General features: G+C 39.7%; 1 protein-coding gene across 4 annotated transcripts in view; it reads left to right on the top strand.

Moving 5' to 3' along the window:
* MYO1D (myosin ID) overlaps positions 1-19,918 on the top strand; it is a 361,342-nt gene that overhangs the window by 165,605 nt on the left and 175,819 nt on the right. For all 4 annotated transcript variants that reach the window (XM_006059431.4, XM_025281061.3, XM_044939541.2 and 1 more), the window contains exon 16: positions 4,619-4,826. In XM_006059431.4, the coding sequence (XP_006059493.3) occupies positions 4,619-4,826 (208 nt within the window). The remainder of the gene's footprint in view (positions 1-4,618; positions 4,827-19,918) is intronic.

The following is a 19,918-nucleotide window of genomic DNA, read 5'->3' as shown; positions in this document are numbered from 1 at the left end:
TTCTAAAGAAAGGTCACACCAAGTGTAAGTTTGATCCAGGAGGGCCAAAAGCCCTTTAGCGGGAGCGCTAGAAGGAAAGAAGAGTCCAGGGGTCAGATTGAAAGAATACACCAAGTGTGAAACATACGAATTTTTTAAATGGACTTACGTTCTGTTCACTTTCAGAACTCTGGGCATAATGAAAAAGGCTTAGAGTTCCCAAGAAGAAAGGCAAACTACGGGTGAGGAAATGAGACTCATACTGTCATCAGACTTCTCATTAGCGACATTCAGCGTAAACAGACAAAGGAGCAGTATCTGCACTGTGAAGGGGAATGAAGTTTACACTTAGAATTTTATTCCATGCCAAGTTATCATTCGAGAGTGTGGGCAGGGAACTTCCCTGGTGGTCCAGTGGTAAAGAGTCTGCCTGCCTATGCAAGGGACACAGGTTCCATCCCAGGTTCGGGAAGATTTTATATGCTGTGAGGCAACTAAGCCTGTGCACCACAACGAGAGAGGCCACCACAGTGAGGAGCCCGAGCACTGCAGCTAGGGAGTAGACCCCACTCACTGCGACTGGAGAAAACCCACATGCAACGGTGAAGACCCAGCACAGACCCAAAAAAAGAGCGTGGGCAAAATAAAAACAAAATAAATCTCCGGACATATATAAGTTCAGAAAATTTACTATCCCTAGACTTCTCTGAAAAATCTTCAAAAGGGTGTACTTTAGCAAAAAGGAATGCTTTTCCTTTTTCCATTTTCCATTTTCCTAAATGCAGAAGGGAAATGTGGAATGCAAAAAAGCAATATTGAACAAATAAGTCAGTAAAACTTCTTGTGAAATCTATACAAGTGGTTTCCATTATAACAGGGGGGTGGCGGGGAGCGGGGAAGGATATCGGTAGTAATCATTTGCAACAAAAATTAAAATGGGAATGAGGAATATAGAGAAGTAAAGACTTGTGCTGTTTATGGGAAGGATAGAAATGTTAATTAACAAGACAGGGAAAAGAATGTATTTTCCTATAAATATAATATTTACATATTCTGATTGAACTGATTAACAGTGCTGTATGCGGTAGGATGGAAAGTGTGTAGGACACTGGACGAATGTTTTCAGTCTTGGTGGGAGAAAAAGTAACATTTCCACAGTGAGTTTGTGTTTTTAGATTCTGCAGATTTTTTTTTGTAAGCTAGCTTTGAGCCTAGACTTCTACTTGTCACTTTCATTCTTTTATCAAAAGAGAGAGAGAAGGATTTTAAAGGTACTGATAACCTTAAAAGCTGCTAAAGTCTTCCAGGGAGGTTAAAAACTAGTTGTCAGAAAGCAGATGAGTTCAGCTTTTTAATTTGCAAGTTCAGGATGCTGGTTTGCTGGAGAACTGGGGTTGTGCCGTCAACCATAGGAAAGGGAGGAAGGGCACCATTACCCGGACGTGTTAGCTGAGCAGTGTGGCTGTACGATTTCTTCTAGTTCCTGCAGAATGCCTAAAACTTTGAACACACACCATTACTGCCTGTTGACTCTTATTCTACTTTCATAATTAATTGGCAAGTTTTTGAATTTTATTTCCTTTTTTCATGTGATATTGCACATCGTTACCTCTCTCTTTGTATCAGAACTCTTCGGTTTGGGTTTCTGTCTCTATCTGGCAAGTGACTAGACTTTTAAATGTATTTTCTTCCATTCTTTTATTCAACAGATATCTCTCTCCTCACTGTGTGGCAGACAACATGATAGGCACGTGGCATATAGTGAGGAACAAAACAAAATCTCCACCTTCGTGATACTTATAGACGGACATTCAACAGACAGACCCTCAAATCAATATGATTACAAACTGAGATGAATGGTGTGAGGAAAAGAAACACAACTGGTTGTTTTAGGAATAATGGGGATGATGGTTGATGGAGGAACATCAAAAAAGACTAGAAGATGAGAAGTCTCCGCCTTTCAAAGAGTAGCTTTAAAAAAAAAAGCATTCCAGGGAACTTCCCTGATGGCCCAATGGCTAAGACTAGGCCAATGCAGGGGGCCCAGGTTCCATCCCTGGTTAGGGAACTAGACCCCACATGGCGCAGCAAAGAGTTCACATGCTGCAACTAAATATTTCAAATGCTGCAACTAAAATGGAAGATCCTGCATGTCCCAACTAAAACCTCACGCAGCCTAATAGATAAATACATTTTTTTTTAAAAATCAGGATTTCCATTAAAAAAAAAAAAAAGTATTCCAGGCAGTGGGAACAGCATGTACAAGGCCTCAAAGCAAGAAAGAGGCAACCACAACACTGAGACCCTGAAGAAGGCCAAGGCTGTTGGAGCAGAGCAATGAAAGCAGGAGAGCAGTAAAAGATAAAAATGCTGTGAGGCTTTTGGGAACACTGCTGTGACTGCTGGATATGCAGAATGGATTGAAGAAGAAAAGGGAAACAGTTTAGGAGTCTGCTGTAGTGAACTTGATGGTGGCTTCTCTTAGGATTGTGGCGGTGAAGATGAGAGTAGCTGAATTTTAAACATGTTTTGGAGGTGGAATCAATAGACTCGATGATGAATGAGAAGGAATGATAGAGAAGAGCAGGAATCAAATGCGATTCCCAGGATTCTGGCTTTGGTAACCAATGACTTTGTGGTTGGAAGGACTGAAAGAAGAATTTAAAGTGCCTGGAGAAGGAAATGGCAACCCACTCCAGTGTTCTTGCCTGGAGAATCCCAGGGACAGAGGAGCCTGCTGGGCTGCCATCTATGGGGTTGCACAGAATCGGACACGACTTGACACGACTTAGCAGCAGCAGCAGCAGCAAGGTCTGTTTAGGCACTGGATATGTGAGAGTGAAATTCAGAATTGAGAACTGGGCTTGGGATAATAATTGCTTGAGTTGAAAAATGAAATGGACGGAATAGATGAGGTGATGTGGGAGGTTGTACATAGAGAGACGAGGGCTTGATATGAGCCCTGGGGCACTCCAACATTTCGAGGTCCAGTAGTGAAGAACAGTAGCCAGAAAATGAGATTGAGAAGAAATATCCAGAGACAGAAGGAATCCAGGAAGAGCATACTGCTACCGAAGCTGAGATAGAAACTAGGAAAAGAGAGAAATATCAAGAAGGAGGAGTCAGATGCCCCTTAGATACATATTATCTTAACCAGAAATGGGTAAATTCCTAGGAGGAAAATATGAAGAGTCCTGGAAGGCGCAGAAGTAGATTTGAACCAATCCCTGGTTCTTGGGTGGGACAACTGGACATCATAGCCAAATTTAATGCATGGGAACCCAAAAAATACCCACAAGGATTTGTTGTTTTGTGATTGTTTTTCCCTATGCAAATTACTTCTAAAGTTCATATAGAAAAATAAACATCCAAGAATATCTAGAAAGACCTTTAAAAGGAAAAGAAAGAGAAAAGACCACTGGATATTAAAATATAACATCTATAATTAAAACCATGTGGTACTGATGGGCAGAGAGAGCAGTGAAACAGACCAAAAAGCCTAGAAATGAATTAAAGTACATATGAAAATTTAGCATATGATAAAATAGCGTATTAACTCAGAGGGAGAAAGACCGACTTTTTAGTAAATAATATTGGAAATAGAGTTTTTTCAGAAGTAAAGTTGGATCCATTCCATATACCAAGATAAATTAAAAATGAATCATAGCTCCAAATGTAAAAAATGGAAACATACAAGTCCTAGAAGAACCCCTAAGTGAATTACCCTGTAATCTAAGTGTTAGGAGAACGTCTTTCACTAAGACTTAAAATTCAGATGCAGTGAGTGAAAAATATACTAAATTTGACTCCATGTAAACAACTTTGCACCAAGGATAGGGGGAAAGCACTGTGGTAGGCAGCCTTCCAAGCTGGTCCCACTGATCCCCACTTCCTGGTGTTCATGCCCGCGTACTCCTCTTCCCAGGAGAGTGGGCTGGCCCTCGTGAATTGCTTCTAGCAAAATGGACTATGGCAAAAGTGATGGAATGTTGCTTGTGAGATTAGGTTACGCAAGGCTGAGACTTTGACTTCTGTCTTGCTCATGATCACCGTCACCAAGAAGCTGGTGTGTGGTAAACTAACTTATAAGAGGCCCACATATTGAGGAACTGGTGGCTACTTGTATGTAGAATTGCAAATGATTTTTGTGTATTAACCTTACGTGTAGAACACGGCTTAGTTTTCTTTTACTGATGATAGTTTATCTGAAGATCTGGTTGATTTCCTTTGAAACGAGTCATGTTGTTCTTAAGTAATGTTTTCAAAAACCCACGATAGAGGCATCCTTGTCTTGTTTCTGTTTGCAAAGAGAATGCTTCCAAGGTTGCCATGTTACAGATAATATTTGCTGCAAGTTTTTGGCAAATAGCTTTTATTAAATTAAGGAATACCCTTCTAACCCTGGTTTAGTAAGAGTTATTATCCTAAAGGAGTATTATATATTTTATTGAAGCCTTTTTCTGTGTCTCTGATGAGGCTAATGAAATTCATCTCAATTCTGAGTTTGCTAAGAAGTTTTTTTTTTTCCTTTCTGTGAAGCATGAATTTTATTGAATAGCTTTTCTGCCTCTATTGATACCACATGGTTTTTCTCCCTTAATCCATGTCCTGGTTTGTTTGTTTGTTTTTCCCCATCAAGGTACAAAATGATCTCTGAATTCACCTGGCCCAACCATGACCTCCCCTCAGACAAAGAGGCTGTTAAGAAACTGGTCGAATACTGTGGCTTTCAGGATGATGTGGCTTATGGGAAGACCAAAATTTTCATTCGAACACCCCGAACATTGTTTACCTTGGAAGAGCTCCGCGCTCAGATGCTTGTAAGGATTGTCCTCTTTCTACAAAAGGTAATCTTACATTTTCTATACGAGGATAAGGCTTTGATTTTATGTTCTTAAAAAAAAAAAAAATGAGTTGAATGCTTTCTTTGAGTCAAGAAATGTTCACAATTATGTATTTTTTTTGCATCTATGCATCTGTTAGAGTATTTTCTGTTGCCTTTGCACATGGAAAACTTACCTGTGTGAGTTCAATTTTTTAAACTATCTTTTTACATTTATTTTTAATTGGAAGATAATTGCTTTACAATGTCTTGGTTTCTCTAGTACACAACAACAAGAATCAATTTTATCCTCCAAACGCCAAAGATATTTTGTCTTCTGATATTCAAAATCAGAGAGATGTTTGAAGTAGTCTGATTTTTGTCTCGTGGTCAACTGGATCATTAGCCTCATCTTAACTGCATAGAGAACTTTTTTCTGTCTTGTCATTCAAAAGCTTGACCAACTCGTTTGAAACCAGCTGTCTCACCCATCATGACCCACTGCCAGCCCTTGACTGAAGTGTGTAGTGCTGACTTATCACTGCTCCTAAGATCATGGTACCTGTCATCATTGATCTGTGCAGGGTCCCTTTTCATTTCATTCGCTCACTATTTCTTTTTATTCCCCTTACCCATTTCCATACCTTCTGTATGAAACGTTTTAATGTAAAAACTGATAAAAAAAGAATTCATGACCCTCTGTGAGAATGGAGTATCCATCAAGGGAAGGGTGGCTGGGTCGTTGGGCATGTGTAGACCTGGCTGCTCCTCTCCAGAATGCCTGCCAGTTTGCACATCACCAGTTTGCATGTAGAGGTTACTATGTGCCCACATCATTTTCAATATCATCCAGGTACCTAGATTTTGCCAGACTACCAAGTATAATGAGATCACGCTGTTTTATTATATTTCCTCTTTCTCTGATTACCATTAAACTTGAACATCTAATTAAATGCGTGTTTGCTTTTGGGGGTTTCCTGTAAACTGCCCATTCCTGTCTTTCATCCGCTTTTCTTCTGGAGTTAGTATCATTGTTTGTTGATGAGCAGGAATTCCTGGACTGTTTTAGACATTAGTCTCTCTTTCACTTCAGACATTATAAATATATTCTCCTACTGTAGGGGTTCTATTGAACTTTCTAATATGCTTTGTTGAAGGGAATCCTTAATTTTGACATAATTGAAAATCTTCAACTTTTTTTGCCTTATCCTTTGTGTTTTGGAATTTTGGCTAAGAGGGCTTGCCTTGTCTCCAGGTCGCAAAGGTACTCTCCTGTGTTTTCTTCTATGAACTGTATAGTTTTACCCTTCACATTTAGGTCTTTAATCCATTCAAAATCCACCTGAGTGTGTGGTTCTCTAAAGGAATCCAGTTTCGTGTTCTTCTATATGATGAGCAAGTTTTCTCAGTGTCACCTACTAAATAATCTATTCTTTTCCTGTTAATTTGTGGTGCCACTTTTATTGTGTATGAAGTTTTTATATATACATATATATTACATGTATTCTGTTTCTGAGCACTGTGTGGGGTTCCATTTTTATATCTGCCTCTCATTACACTCAATGACACACACTTTTTATTGTTGTATGTCTTAGTATATGATAAGTCCATCTTCTGTACTTTTTTTTTCCCTACTCTTTATTGAGGTTGATTATTGTATACATAGACCTTTATTCTGTAATATGAATTTTAATGTGTGTTTACTGAGTTCATGAAATTCAACAATACTGTTTATTACAGTTGCATTGAATTTATAGATTAATTTGAAAGGATTAACATTTTTATAATATTAAATCATCTTAAGAGTATAGAATAGGCTTATTTAGATAATTTTATTGACTTTTAGACTTAAGAGGGACCTTATGAATTCATGGTAAATTCCTAGATACTTTATTATTTTTGTAGCTGTTGGGATTTTATTATTGTGTATTTATTAGATTTTCTACATGGCAGTGTTGGTATAGAGAAATAGTATTGGCTTGCATGTGTTTGCTTGCAGGCTCAGTCGCTAAGTCATGTCCAATGCTTTGCGACCCCATGGTCTGTAACCATACAGGCTCCTATGTCCATTGGATTTGGCTTATGTTGGTTTATCTGTATCCAAAATGAAGCCTTTCTTGATTCATATTTATTGATTCTATTCATTTTTCTGGGTAAAAGATTACATCATGTGCAAATTATAAAAGTTTTTCTTCCCTCCCAACTGCCAAGATATTTCTAAGTGTTGGTCTTGTTCATTTATTTTGCCTAGAACTCAGAGAAAAACTTTTGGAGGGGAATCTTAAAATTCTGTTTCATCTTAAAACAGTTTTCTTCTGTTAATTTTTTTTTAATATTGCCTTTACTCTGTTCTGTTATCTTTCTTAAGACAGCTTGTAAATTTGAAAGTTGAATCTCTGTTTTTTGTCTGCCATAGTAAGTTATTTTGCCACATCTGTTCTGTATATATCCAGATCCTTGCTTTTGATCTTCAGTGCTTATCCGGGGGATGGTTTGTTGTCACAGATCTGACACTATGTGTTTCTTCTTTATACCTAGCTAAGAGATTGACCAGATTCAGGCTTTGACTCTAAACCAGGATGACCATATCTCTCAGTTTGATTGGAACCTTCCTGGTTGATGACTGTTGTCTGTTACAAATGTTAGTAACAACCCTATCACTCTCAAAGAGTTCCCTGTGCTATACAGTAGGTCGTTACTAGTTATCTGTTTTATCTTGCCTGGAAAATCCCATGGATGGAGGAGCTTGGTGGGCTGCAGTCCATGGGGTCGTGAAGAGTCGGATATGACTGAGCGTCTTCACTTTCACTTTTCACTTTCATGCATTGGAGAAGGAAATGGCAACCCACTCCAGTGTTCTTGCCTGGGAAATCCCATGGATAGAGGAGACTGGCGGGCTGCAGTCCATGGGGTTGCAAAGAGTTGGACACAACTTAGTGACTGCTGCTGCTGCTGCTAAGTCACTTCAGTCATATCTGACTCTGTGCGACCCCATAGACGGCAGCCCACCAGGCTCCCCTGTCCCTGGGATTCTCCAGGCAAGAACACCGGAGTGGGTTGCCATTTCCTTCTCCAATGCATGAAAGTGAAAAGTGAAAGGGAAGTCACTCAGTCGTGTCCGACTCTTCACGACCCCATGGACTGCAGCCCACCAGGCTCCTCCATCCATGGGATTTTCCAGGCAAGGGTACTGGAGTAGGGTGCCATCACCTTCTCTGACTTAGCAACTAAACAACAACAATAAGCAATGTCATAGATTTGTCTATCTGAGTAACTTTACTTAGTGTGACAACCTCTATGTTCATCCATGTTGTTGCAAATGGCATTATTTCGTTCTTTTTTATGGCTGAGTAGCATTCCATTGAATCTTGTCTCTCAGAATTTTAGTTTTGCTCATCTGGTAGCTTCCTAATTAGAGGATGGTTGTAGTTTGATTATGAGATCATAGCAAAATTGATGCAATCTCAAAGACAGTATGGGCTTCCCTTGTGGCTCAGCTGGTAAGGAATCTGCCTGCAATGCAGGAGACCTGAGTTCATTCCCGGGGTTGGGAAGATCCCCTGGAGAAGGGAACGGCTACCCACTCCAGTATTCTGGCCTGGAGAATTCCATGGATTCTATAGTCCGTGGGGTCCCAAACAGTCGGACACGACTGAGTGACTTTCACTGCTACACTACAAAGGCAGTATAGAGTAGAACAAAGGAATGAGTGAAGGAGAAAGTATGGAAAAGAGTGAAAGAGAAAAAGGGATGATGGAATGCCAAGAAAGGTTCCTCAAGCTGTGAAATAAATTCTCAAAATGTAGGCTAAAATGATATGTGATTGTTTCTAATTTTAAAGTGGAGTTCTAGATGGAATTGTAGGGTAGTGAATGACCTTTTTTATTTTAAAATAATAAATTTGGTTTTCCACTAGCAAACTGATACTGTGTAAATATTCTACAACATATAGGGTTCTTTTATCAATAGATCAGCAGTGTTTTCTTATAGTTCCTTAAAAGAATTAGTCTGTTTTGGGTCAGTTTTGGACTTATATTTTCTTAGAAAATCATTCAGTTTCTCAAATTTAATTCAACAGAGTTGAACAAAGTTGTCTCTTATGTTTCTTTTCATTTCCTTTTTCATCATTCCCTCAGATCACTCATTTTGTGTATTTGACTGGTACTCACTCTTTATTATCAACTTTAGTTAGTAATGCATTTTCAAGAACCAGCTCTCTTGTTAGTACCACCATTTTCCTGTTTTTAATTTATTGATTTTACTTTTTATTTTCATCAATTCCTCTTTTTTGGGAATGTAAAAAGAAGAAGCAAGCAGGAGATTCTCTTCCTCTCAGTTCTGGAGTTGGACATTTCATGCATTTTATTCTTTCACAGTTATTAATAATGGACTATGGAATTTGTTCTGAGAACCACTTTTACTATATCTATAGGGTTTCATGCATTATTATATATCTAGATTTCCTATTTCCCAAAAAAATGTTATTTAAAAAAATTTTTTAAATAATTTCCAGGTGATAAATGTTTTGAGTGTATTTTTTTTTTCACTTTCTGACTTTTTTGTTAATTTTTCAGTTCAGTTCAGTTCAGTCTCTCAGTTGTGTCCAACTCTCTGCGACCCCATGGACTGCAGCACACCAGGCCTCCCCGTCCATCACCAACTCCCGGAGTTTACCCAAACTCGTGTCCATTGAATCAGTGATGCCATCCAACCATCTCATCCTCTGTTGTCCCCTTCTCCTCCTGCCCTCAATCTTTCCCAGTATCAGGGTCTTTTCAAATGAGTCAGCTCTTCGCACCAGGTGGCCCAAGTATTGAAGTTTCAGCTTCAACATCAGTCCTTCCAATGAACACCCAGGACTGATCTCCTTTAGGATAGACTGGTTGGATCTCCTTGCAGTACAAGGGACTCTCAAAAGTCTTCTCCAACACCACAGTTCAAAAACATCAATTCTGCAGTGCTCAGCTTTCTTTACAGTTCAACTCACATCCATACATGACTACTGGAAAAACCATAGCCTTGACTAGGTGGACCTTTGTTGGCAAAGTAATGTCTCTGCTTTTTAATATGCTGCCTAGGCTGGTCATGACTTTCCTTCCAAGGAGTAAGCATCTTTTAATTTCATGGCTGAAGTCACCATCTGCAGTGATTTTGGAGCCCCCCAATATAAAGTCAGCCACTGTTTCCAGTGTTTCCCCATCTATTTCCCATGAAGTGATAGGACCAGATGCCATGATCTTAGTTTTCTGAATGTTGAGCTTTAAGCCAACTTTTTCACTCTCCTCTTTCACTTTCATCAAGAGATTTTTTAGTTCCTCTTCACTTTCTACCATAAGGGTGGTGTCATCTGCATATCTGAGGTTATTGATATTTCTCCCGGCAATCTTGATTCCAGCTTGAGCTTCCTCTAGCCCAGCGTTTCTCATGATATACTCTGCATATAAGTTAAATAAGCAGGGTGACAATATACAGCCTTGATGTACTCCTTTTCCTATTTGGAACCAGTCTGTTGTTCCATGTCCAGTTCTAACTGTGCTTCCTGACCTGCATACAGGTTTCTCAAGAGGCAGGTCAGGTGGTCTGGTACTCCCATCTCTTGAAGAATTTTCCACAGTTTGTTGTGATCTGCACAGTCAAAGGCTTTGGCATAGTCAATGAAGCAGAAATAGATGTTTTTCTGCAACTCTCTTGCTTTTTCCATGATCCAGCGGAGGTTGAAAATTTGACTCTGGTTCCTCTGCCTTTTCTAAAACCAGCTTGAACATCTGGATGTTCATGGTTCATGTATTGCTGAAGCCTGGCTTAGAGAATTTTGAGCATTACTTTACTAGCATGTGAGATGAGTGCAATTGTGCGGTGGTTTGAGCATTCTTTGGCATTGCCTTTCTTTGGGATTGGAATGAAAACTGACCTTTTCCAGTCCTGTGGCCACTGCTGAGTTTTCCAAATTTGCTGGCATATTGAGTGCAGCACTTTCACAGCATCATCTTTCAGGATTTGAAATACCTCAACTGGAATTCCATCACCTCCACTAGGTTTGTTCATAGTGATGCTTCCTAAGGTCGACTTGACTTCACATTCCAGGATGTCTGGAATTAATTAATTTTTAGTTTTACTATAATTTTGATCATGGAATGTTAAACATACTATTTCTCATTTCTGGAATTTATTGCATTTGGAGGGTCTAGTGAGCAGTCACTTTTTTAATGTAGCTTGATAAAAAGAGTATTTCCTTTTTCTTTTTGATATTTTTTGTTGTGAAAAATAGCAAATATTCACAAAAGTAGAAAGAGTAGTGTCCCCATCTCTTAGCTTGAACAAGGATCAGTCTTTTACTACTCTTATTTTATCTAGTATTCACCACATGTTTTTATGTGTTTTTGGACTGGTGTTTTTGAAAGGAAATCTAATTTATGTTATCATTTTGTCCTTACATACCAGTACCAGATAAGGATTTTAGTATACTGTTATAATACTATATAAAATTAACAACAATTCCTACACATTCCTACAACCTGATGTGTAGTTTATGTTGCTTATTCCCAGTTGACTTAGAAATGTCTTTCTACACGTGGTTAGAGATTCGAGCTAAGGCACTTTCAAGAATGAAACACACTGATCTTTATCACATTAATTATGATTTCCAGTGATGTACCATTTCATCCTTAAAAAATGTATATTTTAAAGACTGGCCTGGTTGGTTTATTCTGATTAGCAACTTAATATTATTTGTATGTTCTTATATTTGTTAAATTTGCATTTTACACACTCCTATTGTTGGATTATATTATAGCCCCAAACACACAAAAGATCTTGTGAAGAGTTAAAGGTGGTTCATTAAAACATGAATATGTCATGAAAACAGCAAATTCCGAAACTGGGAATAATAACATCACTATGAATTATAAGTAATCTCAAAGATTAGTATAGGTCTGAGTAGAATAATTTTGTAAATCAGCCAGAGGAAAAGTGTGAATAGAATCATTATCTGAAAACTAGACTGTATGGGTGTAGTTATTCACTTGCCCCTGTTCCTTGATATATTGTTTATTGTGAAACTTTGTCAAATAGTAGCATGAAGCTATGGGGCTCTCACATCCTTTTCAAGCAAAGCTTACCAGCTTCTTTGAGAAACCAATCAAGTGTTTGATTTCTCAGACTAAAAGCAAAATAATTATCTCTCATATGAAATTAATTACTTTTGCCCTTAAAGTATTAAAAAAAAAAAAACCAAGACACCTACTAATACAGTAATCTTTACTGGCTGACAGGCACTATTCTGAGCCCTTTGTATATATTAACTGAATCTTTATAAGATCTCTGTAAATGAGTGTCTATCACTATTTTCATTTAAAAAGAAAGGGATCTCAAGCCAGCTGAGTAGCCAGAGTACCTTGCTGGAAATCTCACCAATAGTGAGCCCCACAGCTGGGGTTTGAGCCCAGTGGCCCAGCCTTCTGCATGCACGCTCTTCTCCATGGTTCACTTAGACCATAGTAGCATCGTTCAGTGTGCACTCCCTCCCTATAGGAAAAATAGGCGTGACTTACACTATTGAAGATAAGTTTGTAAAACCAGCCACAAAGATGATGATGGCATCATGCTCAGAGAGAAAGAAGAAGGTAATTTGGCAAAATTCCTTTATTAAATGATCTGGGTAGACACCCAGTGATGTCTGAGTCATTGACTCTTGGATATATGAACTAAGATATATCTTCACTACAGTGGGAAGAAAACTGCTGTTTCCTATATGAATCAGCTCTTGACATGTGTGTGGTAATGAAAAATGATCAGTGACTCTTTTACAGAGATTACATGCTCCAAGAGAAGAGATTTTTTGTTTGTTGTAGTAAAAGTGACTTGCAAGCCATGAGTAGGTTGGGAAAGGTGTGTGTGGATGACTGTAGACAAAGAATAAGCCGAATTACAGGAAGGGAGGGGGAGGCTTTCCTGGGTGATAAGGGAGGTCTCTGCCCCCAATGCCAGTCCACTCACTGCTTTATTCATGGGGAATATTTATGGTTAAAAATATGCTGCTTGACCATGGCTGAAAGAAATAAAGAAAAATGTGCCCTTGATCAAATGATGATATGTCTTTTCAGTAGGAGGTGAAAAGAAATGGGTAGCAAGTGTCTTTTCCAACACTGTGATGTATGGTTGGGTGGGAGAAGGGCACTCATGCATTTTCAATGAGTAATAAACATGGACTTTCCCATTCATTACTCAAGAGGGATGTACAGTGAACAAGACAGGGCTTCACCCAGAGGAAGCTGACAACCCAGTCAGGAGGGTGATGTGTTAGCACTCAGACCAGTGCAGTTGAGTAATTATGACTCTGTTGAGTAGGTAATGACTGCCAGGTGGGCTGAGACCAGCCACCTACCTGAGCTGGAAGAGAAGGCTTTCCGGATGAAGTGAGTGAAGGTGAAAGTCACTCAGTTGTGTCTGACTCTTTGCGACCCCATGGACTATACAGTCCACGGAATTCTCCAGGTCAGAGTACTGGACTGGGTAGCCTTTCCCTTCTCCAGGGGATCTTCCCAACCCAGGGATTGAACCCAGGTCTCCCACATTATCGGTAGATTCTTTACCAGCTGAGCCACAAGGGAAGCCCAAGAAAACTGGAGTGGGTAGCCTATCCCTTCTGGATGAAGGAGAGATGCCAGAAAGTTTGAGAACCGCTCTGTCAAGTTCACATTTTACTCAAAGGCCATTTGTAGGGAAGATGGCTCTACATCTCTATTCCGTAAACCATTTGTACAAGTTGAATTCATTCGAGTTGGGTCATTGGTGTCATAGCAGTTAATTGTCACTGTGGTTATTGTTTATAAACTTCCTATGACAAAAACAGGGAGCAAGTGTTTCTACAAAAATATTCAAAAATATTTAAACAAAAATATTCAGTATTGTGTTTGGTAATAAATGTAGACTAGTCCTAGCCCTTGGGATTATTAATATAAAAACTGCCCCCTCAATGTTAGAGGAAGGTTCCTAGACAGCTGGTGCCACTAACAACTGAGAAAGAGAGAAAAGGAACAGAGGCAGGAGCATATTTGGAGGAAATTAATAGCTTCGAGTATAGTTCGAAGTGCCTCTGAGACATTTAAGTCAAGATGCCCAGCAAGTTGGATGTATGAGTCAGGGAAGCAAAGGAAGTGGCAGGTTTCAAGGAAAAAGGAATGATCAGCAGTGTCAAACACAGAGTTATGCAGCAAAATAAAGGGCTGAAAGTGCCCACGTAATCTGGCCATTGGGAGATCACTACTGGTTTATTAATAACCAGAATGTCAAAACTGATTGAGGTGAAAGCAGAGTATAAGAGGAGAAGAAAAACACCCACTATCAAAATCCTCCAGCAAGAAAGTGTGTGTGCATGCATGTTAAGTCGCTTCAGTCATGTCTGACTCCATGCAGCTCTCTGGACTGTAGCCCACCTGGCTTCCGTGTCCATGGAATTCTCCAGGCAAGAATACTGGAGTGGATTGCCATGTCCTCCTCCAGGGGATCTTCCTGACCCGATCTCTTACATCTCCTCCATTGGCAGGCAAGTAGTGCCACCTGGGAAGCCCCCAGGAAAGTGTGTCAAACATTTGTTGGTAAGTCGTGGTAATGGAAATAGGTATGGGAAAGGATGGATGTTCTTTATGAAGAAGCCAAGGAGTATTTCCTATCTGCAAGACATTTAGTAAATGATTCTTGAATGTTGAAGCGTTACCCCTACGTGTGTTACTAAGCAGTGCCATTAAAATAACTACGCAGTATAAGTCATTGATTTTTATTATTGTGAAGAAAATTTCTGTTGATTTATAATGTCGGCCAATAGCTGATGCTATTTAGTATTTACATATTGACAAATGCAAAGCCCTTTTAGAACAATAAACATGCTTCAGCAGCCCTGGAATGACAGAGCATCCTCCTCCCTCCCTCCCTCCCTCCCTTCCTCTCTTTTTTCCTACCCCCACCTACCCTTTTCCTCCTCCCACCCAACTGATGAATGAAAAAGATAAAAGCATATTTGGAAAATAATGATGACATGTCAAAAAGAATTTGTTTCTTATTTATCTCCTCTCAGATAACTGCCAGAAAGCGACCACTGCCACCCCTTCCCCAGCCCGCTCCCCTGTAAGTTGCAAGCAGATGATTTGCTCGCGAAAGAGCAGCAAATCCGTTGCCTGGGTGATATCTCATTACTAAGGCAACCAATTTGGTGCATCAGTGTGAATCCCAATTTTAAAATGTAATTATGTCAAGATATGTACATATGCTTGAGATCTGCTTAAAAGAAATCTGTTCCCCTTTGGAAGAAAAACATTTCCTATGTTAGTTGAAAGAAAGGAGGAAATACTTCTTTTATTCTTTGTTCACTCAAACACCTCTTTCAGCTGAGCTCCCCACAATGCTTAGTGAAGGAGCTTGCAGTGGTTCTTTCTCACTTTTTTTTCCAACTTGAGATCTTCCCTTTCCAAGACACTTCTCTCTTGAGACCTGTCACTCATAATCTACCAGCTGTTGTCTCCATGACAACATTTTCTGGCCTCTAAAAGTGGTGGAAGGGAAAAAAAAAAAAAAAAAACTCTGGCTACATTTTCCTGGCACTTTTCTTTTTTAATTGCTGGAAGCTCAAGAAATTGACTCTTTGCAAGGAATTAATTAGTGAAGGGGAGGTGATTCGATGAATAGGTGTTTACATTAAATTAAAAACTAGTGAACAACTCGGTAAGGATTGCCATTCCAGACTCAAATGAAATATCTTACAGATAGGAGGTGTACACCAAAAGCTCATCTGGCAAAATACCATCAAATCACTGCTGAGCAATTAATTTTTCTTCCTCCTTGACAAAAATTATTGTTTAAAAATTAAAAGCATATTTGGGTGCAGAGAGTATTTAATTACCAACCTTATGAAATAAGGAAATCCAGGCAACTCATTTGCATTTGCTGAAGCTTCCAGTTAGCTCAGGATTCGCGTTTGTACACAAATCCAGGAACCATTCTTAGTTGGGGGTTCCAGTGTGACTGACACCCCACCCTCATTGCCTACCTGTTCTTTATTCCTCAGTTGGGTGACTGTGTAAGGCTTCCCTGGTGGCTCAGATGGTAAAGCGTCTGCCTGCAATGCGGGAGACCTGGGTTCGATCCCTGTGTTGGGAAGATCCCCTGGAGAAGGAAATAGCAATCCATTCCAGTACCCTTGCCTGGAAAATCCCATGGACAAAGGAGCCTTGTAGGCTACAGTCCATGGGGTCGCAAAGAGTCAAACACAACAGAGTGACTTCACTTTCTTTCTTTGGGTGACTGTGTCATCTAGGTACCTCCTATGTAAGTTCCCTCTGATTCTTTGGGAAACAATTGGGTGACAAATATTAAAGGCAGCAAAGAAAATAGTATAATGAGTATTCACTATCTAATGGCCATGCTGATAGTTCATGTAAAATATCACCCCCCCCCAAAAAAAGGGTGATTTTCAAAACTGACTTTTTTTTTCAAAAAGTACATACTTTTGCCACATATTTCATTAAGCCAAGACACTTTAACGGCTTCCCTGGTGGCCCAGCAGGAAAGAATCTACCTGCCGCAATGGAGAAACAGACATAGGAGAATAGACCTATGGACACGGGCAGAGAAGAGGGAGAAGGGGAGATGTATGGGGAGGGCAACATAGACATGCACAATACCAAATGTGAAATAGACAGCCAGTGGGAATTTGCTGTATGACTCAGGGAACTCAAACAGGAGTTCCGTGATAGGCTGAAGGGTGGGATGGGGAGGGAGGTGGGCGGGAGGCCCAGGAGGGTAGGGGACATGGGTGTACCTATGGCTGATTCTTGTTGATGTATGACAGAAAACCACAAGATTCTGTAAAGCAATCATTCTTCAATTAAAAAATTAAAAACAAGAAAGAATTCTACCTGCCATTGCGGGAGACTCAGGTTCAATCCCTGGGTCAGGAAGATTTCCTGGAGAAGGAAAGGGCAACCCACTCCAGTATGCTTGCCTAGGAAATCTCATGGACAGAGGAGCCTGGCAGGCTACAGTCCATGGGGTCTCAAAAGAGTTGGAAACAACTTAGTAACTAAACAACAACACCAAGACACTTTATGAGTGGCAAAATACATTCTAATGTCCTGATAGGCATATCATAGAGTCTGTGTGGTTTAAGCATAAGGGCTGTGATGTTAGGGTTTACTTTAGCTTTTTCTTGCTACAGCAAACGTACGTAACTGCTACCAAGAAATCTAAGTGTGTCAGAAATGGCTTATATTCTTTGTCCTGACACATTTAAACACATTCTGCTTGGACTAGTAAGTTTTGCTAACCAAAATAAAAAATTTATGAAATATTCAGCACGTTCTGGGATATGTATCATTATTTATTGCATATATTTAGAGCCTACAGTTTCTCTTTATGGGGTAACATAGAGTGGCTTTAAATGCTATCTTTTCAATTTCAACATGTGCAGAATATAAATACCTTTAATGTACAAAAAGCCCTTCCAAAGAAATAAATACTAGAAAATGGAGGGAGAATATAAACAATCAGTCCACCAAAAAGAATAAGAAGGGGAAAATGGCCAGCAAACACAATTTCATCTATCAAATACTTGAGGTTTTTTTTTTTAATTCTACACGGTGTTGTGAGGATTTGTTTTCTGCTGGCAAGAGAGTAAATATGTGAGAACTTTCCAGACGGTAGTTTAGCAACGTATTTCCAAAAAAATCTAAAATTTGGTTGGGTTTGCCTCTAATCTAGCAATTATACTTCTGGAAATTTATAGTAAGGAAATTCTTGAGACTTTATGTAAACATTTAGTTGTAAGAATTTTCTCTTCAGTATTTCTCATGAAAGTGGAAAATGATGGAGAAAAACATTGAGTCATATAAATTATAATACATCCAACCAGCAGAAAACTAAGCAGCCGTTAACAAGGACAATATAAAGAAATTTAATCAAGTGCTCATGCTGCTGCTGCTGCTAAGTTGCTTCAGTTGTGTCCGACTCTCTGCGACCCCATAGACGGCAGCCCACCAGGCTCCCCCGTCCCTGGGATTATCCAGGCGAGAACACGGGAGTGGGTTGCCATTTCCTTCTCCAATGCATGAAAGTGAAAAGTGAAAGTGAAGTCGCTCAGTCGTGTCCGACTCCTAGCAACCCCATGGACTGCAGCCCACCAGGCCCCTCCATCCATGGGATTTTCCAGGCAAGAGTACTGGAGGGGGTTGCCATTGCCTTCTCCGAAGTGTTCATGATAAATGTTAAATGAGAATATATGTTACAAAACAGGATATTCAGTGTGATTTCTTTTTAACCACATTAATTCTAGAAATATCCACACATGCTCACATATGTGGTGCATACAGGTGCATATGTCCATTATACAGACTAAGGAGGAACCCATGAGTCGTTCCTTTGTGGGGCTTTATTTATAACTAAAGAAAATTTAGGGCTATTTATATTCAATGTTTTCTGTTACAAAGTCTTACTATTGCCAGGTGTTCTGTGGAAGAGTCAGGGCAGAGAACCACCCAGCTGACAACTTATAAGAGGTCTTCAGGGACTTCCTTGGTGGTCCTGTGGCTAAGACATCTCTTTCCAGTGCAGGGGGTGTGGGTTCAATCCCTGGTTGGGGAGTTAAGATCCCATGTACTTCACAGCCAAAAAACCAAAACAGAACACGGAACCAATGTTGAACAAATTCAACAGAGACTTAAAAATACTTAAAAAAAAAAAAAAAAAAAAAAAACACAAAACCCTAAAAAAAAGGTCTTTAGGTCAAAGATTGCTGTTGAATTCTAAGATTTCTTTCGTCTGCAGATCATTTGTAATTTTGCACATTTTGTCTTCTCTCCTCAACCAGATGATGAATTGTTGAGGGAAGCAGTGTCCTTTTGCTTGTTTGTACTCCACCCAGGGGCCCCAGCATAATACCCTGTGCAGAGTGGCTTGGATGGTATTTTCCAAGTAATATAATTATTGTATCATGATTCAATACTCGGTGCTCCGGGAGTTATTAAGTTTCCTATTAGCTGTGTTATGTTTATTAATACTTAAGAGCTAGTCGTGTGCATTTAAATGAGGTACCTTCATCATACCAAGCAAATGGAGTAATTAGTTGGCATAAGAGTTATTCCCAACTGGGAAAGAAGCCTTTAAGTTTTAACTCTGCTGCCAGAGTTGAAGAATCACTTCTGTGTAATTTCTTGACTCAACTGCTGCCTAACCAGCAGGTAGTTCTTAGCTTCAGTCAACCACAAGGCACTTGGGGTCCAATCCCTGCTCAGCACTTAAAAATGAAACGCCGTGGTCTCTCTGTTCTTCTGTCTCTTCATCTGTAAAAGGGAAATCAGAGCACCACCGTATAATATGGTTGTGAGTATTAAATGACTTAATATAGTCAACATACTTTGATCAGTGCCTGGCATATGGCAGCTACTATGTGTTTGCTATAATTATTAACATTATATTATTAACGCTAATATTATTATTATTGGTTTGGGTATATATCAGCTGACCATTAGCATAACCATGCCACAAACCACCTATATTGGTTTCCTATGGCTGCTATGAAAATTATCACAGACTTAGTGGCTTAAAACAACAGGAATTTATCCTTTCACAGTTCTGGAGGCCAGAAGCCTGAAATCGGTTTCACTGGGCCAAAATCAGGGTGTCATCAAGGCCATACTTCTAGTGGTTATGGGGATAATCTGTGCCTTGCTTTTTCCAGCTTCTGGTAGCTGCCAGAATTCCATGGTTTGTGGCTCCAGTCTCTGCTTCCATAGTCACATGCCATCTCCCCTTCCTCTTCAAATCTCCCACCGCCACCCTCTTCTATAGATATATGTGATTGCACTTAGGGTCCACCCGGATAATCCAGGACAATCTACCCATCTCAAGGTCATTAACCTGATCACAATGGCAAAGTCCTTTTTTTGTGTCAGATGAAGTATCATTTACTGGTTCCAGGGATTGAGAGGGAGATATGTGGGAGGGAGGATTATTCAGCCCACCAAACCACTCTAAACCTTAGTGGCTATAGCAGTCAATATTTATTTATTCTGCATGCATCCAGGGTTTGGCCAGTTTTGGCTGAGCCCATCCCAGGCCGTGGGTTGACTA

The sequence above is a fragment of the Bubalus bubalis genome, chromosome 3 (genome assembly GCF_019923935.1).
Source record: "Bubalus bubalis isolate 160015118507 breed Murrah chromosome 3, NDDB_SH_1, whole genome shotgun sequence".
NCBI classification, from domain to species: domain Eukaryota; kingdom Metazoa; phylum Chordata; class Mammalia; order Artiodactyla; family Bovidae; genus Bubalus; species Bubalus bubalis.
Note: the sequence above shows the minus strand (reverse complement) of the source record. Positions and strands in the feature narration are given on the sequence as shown.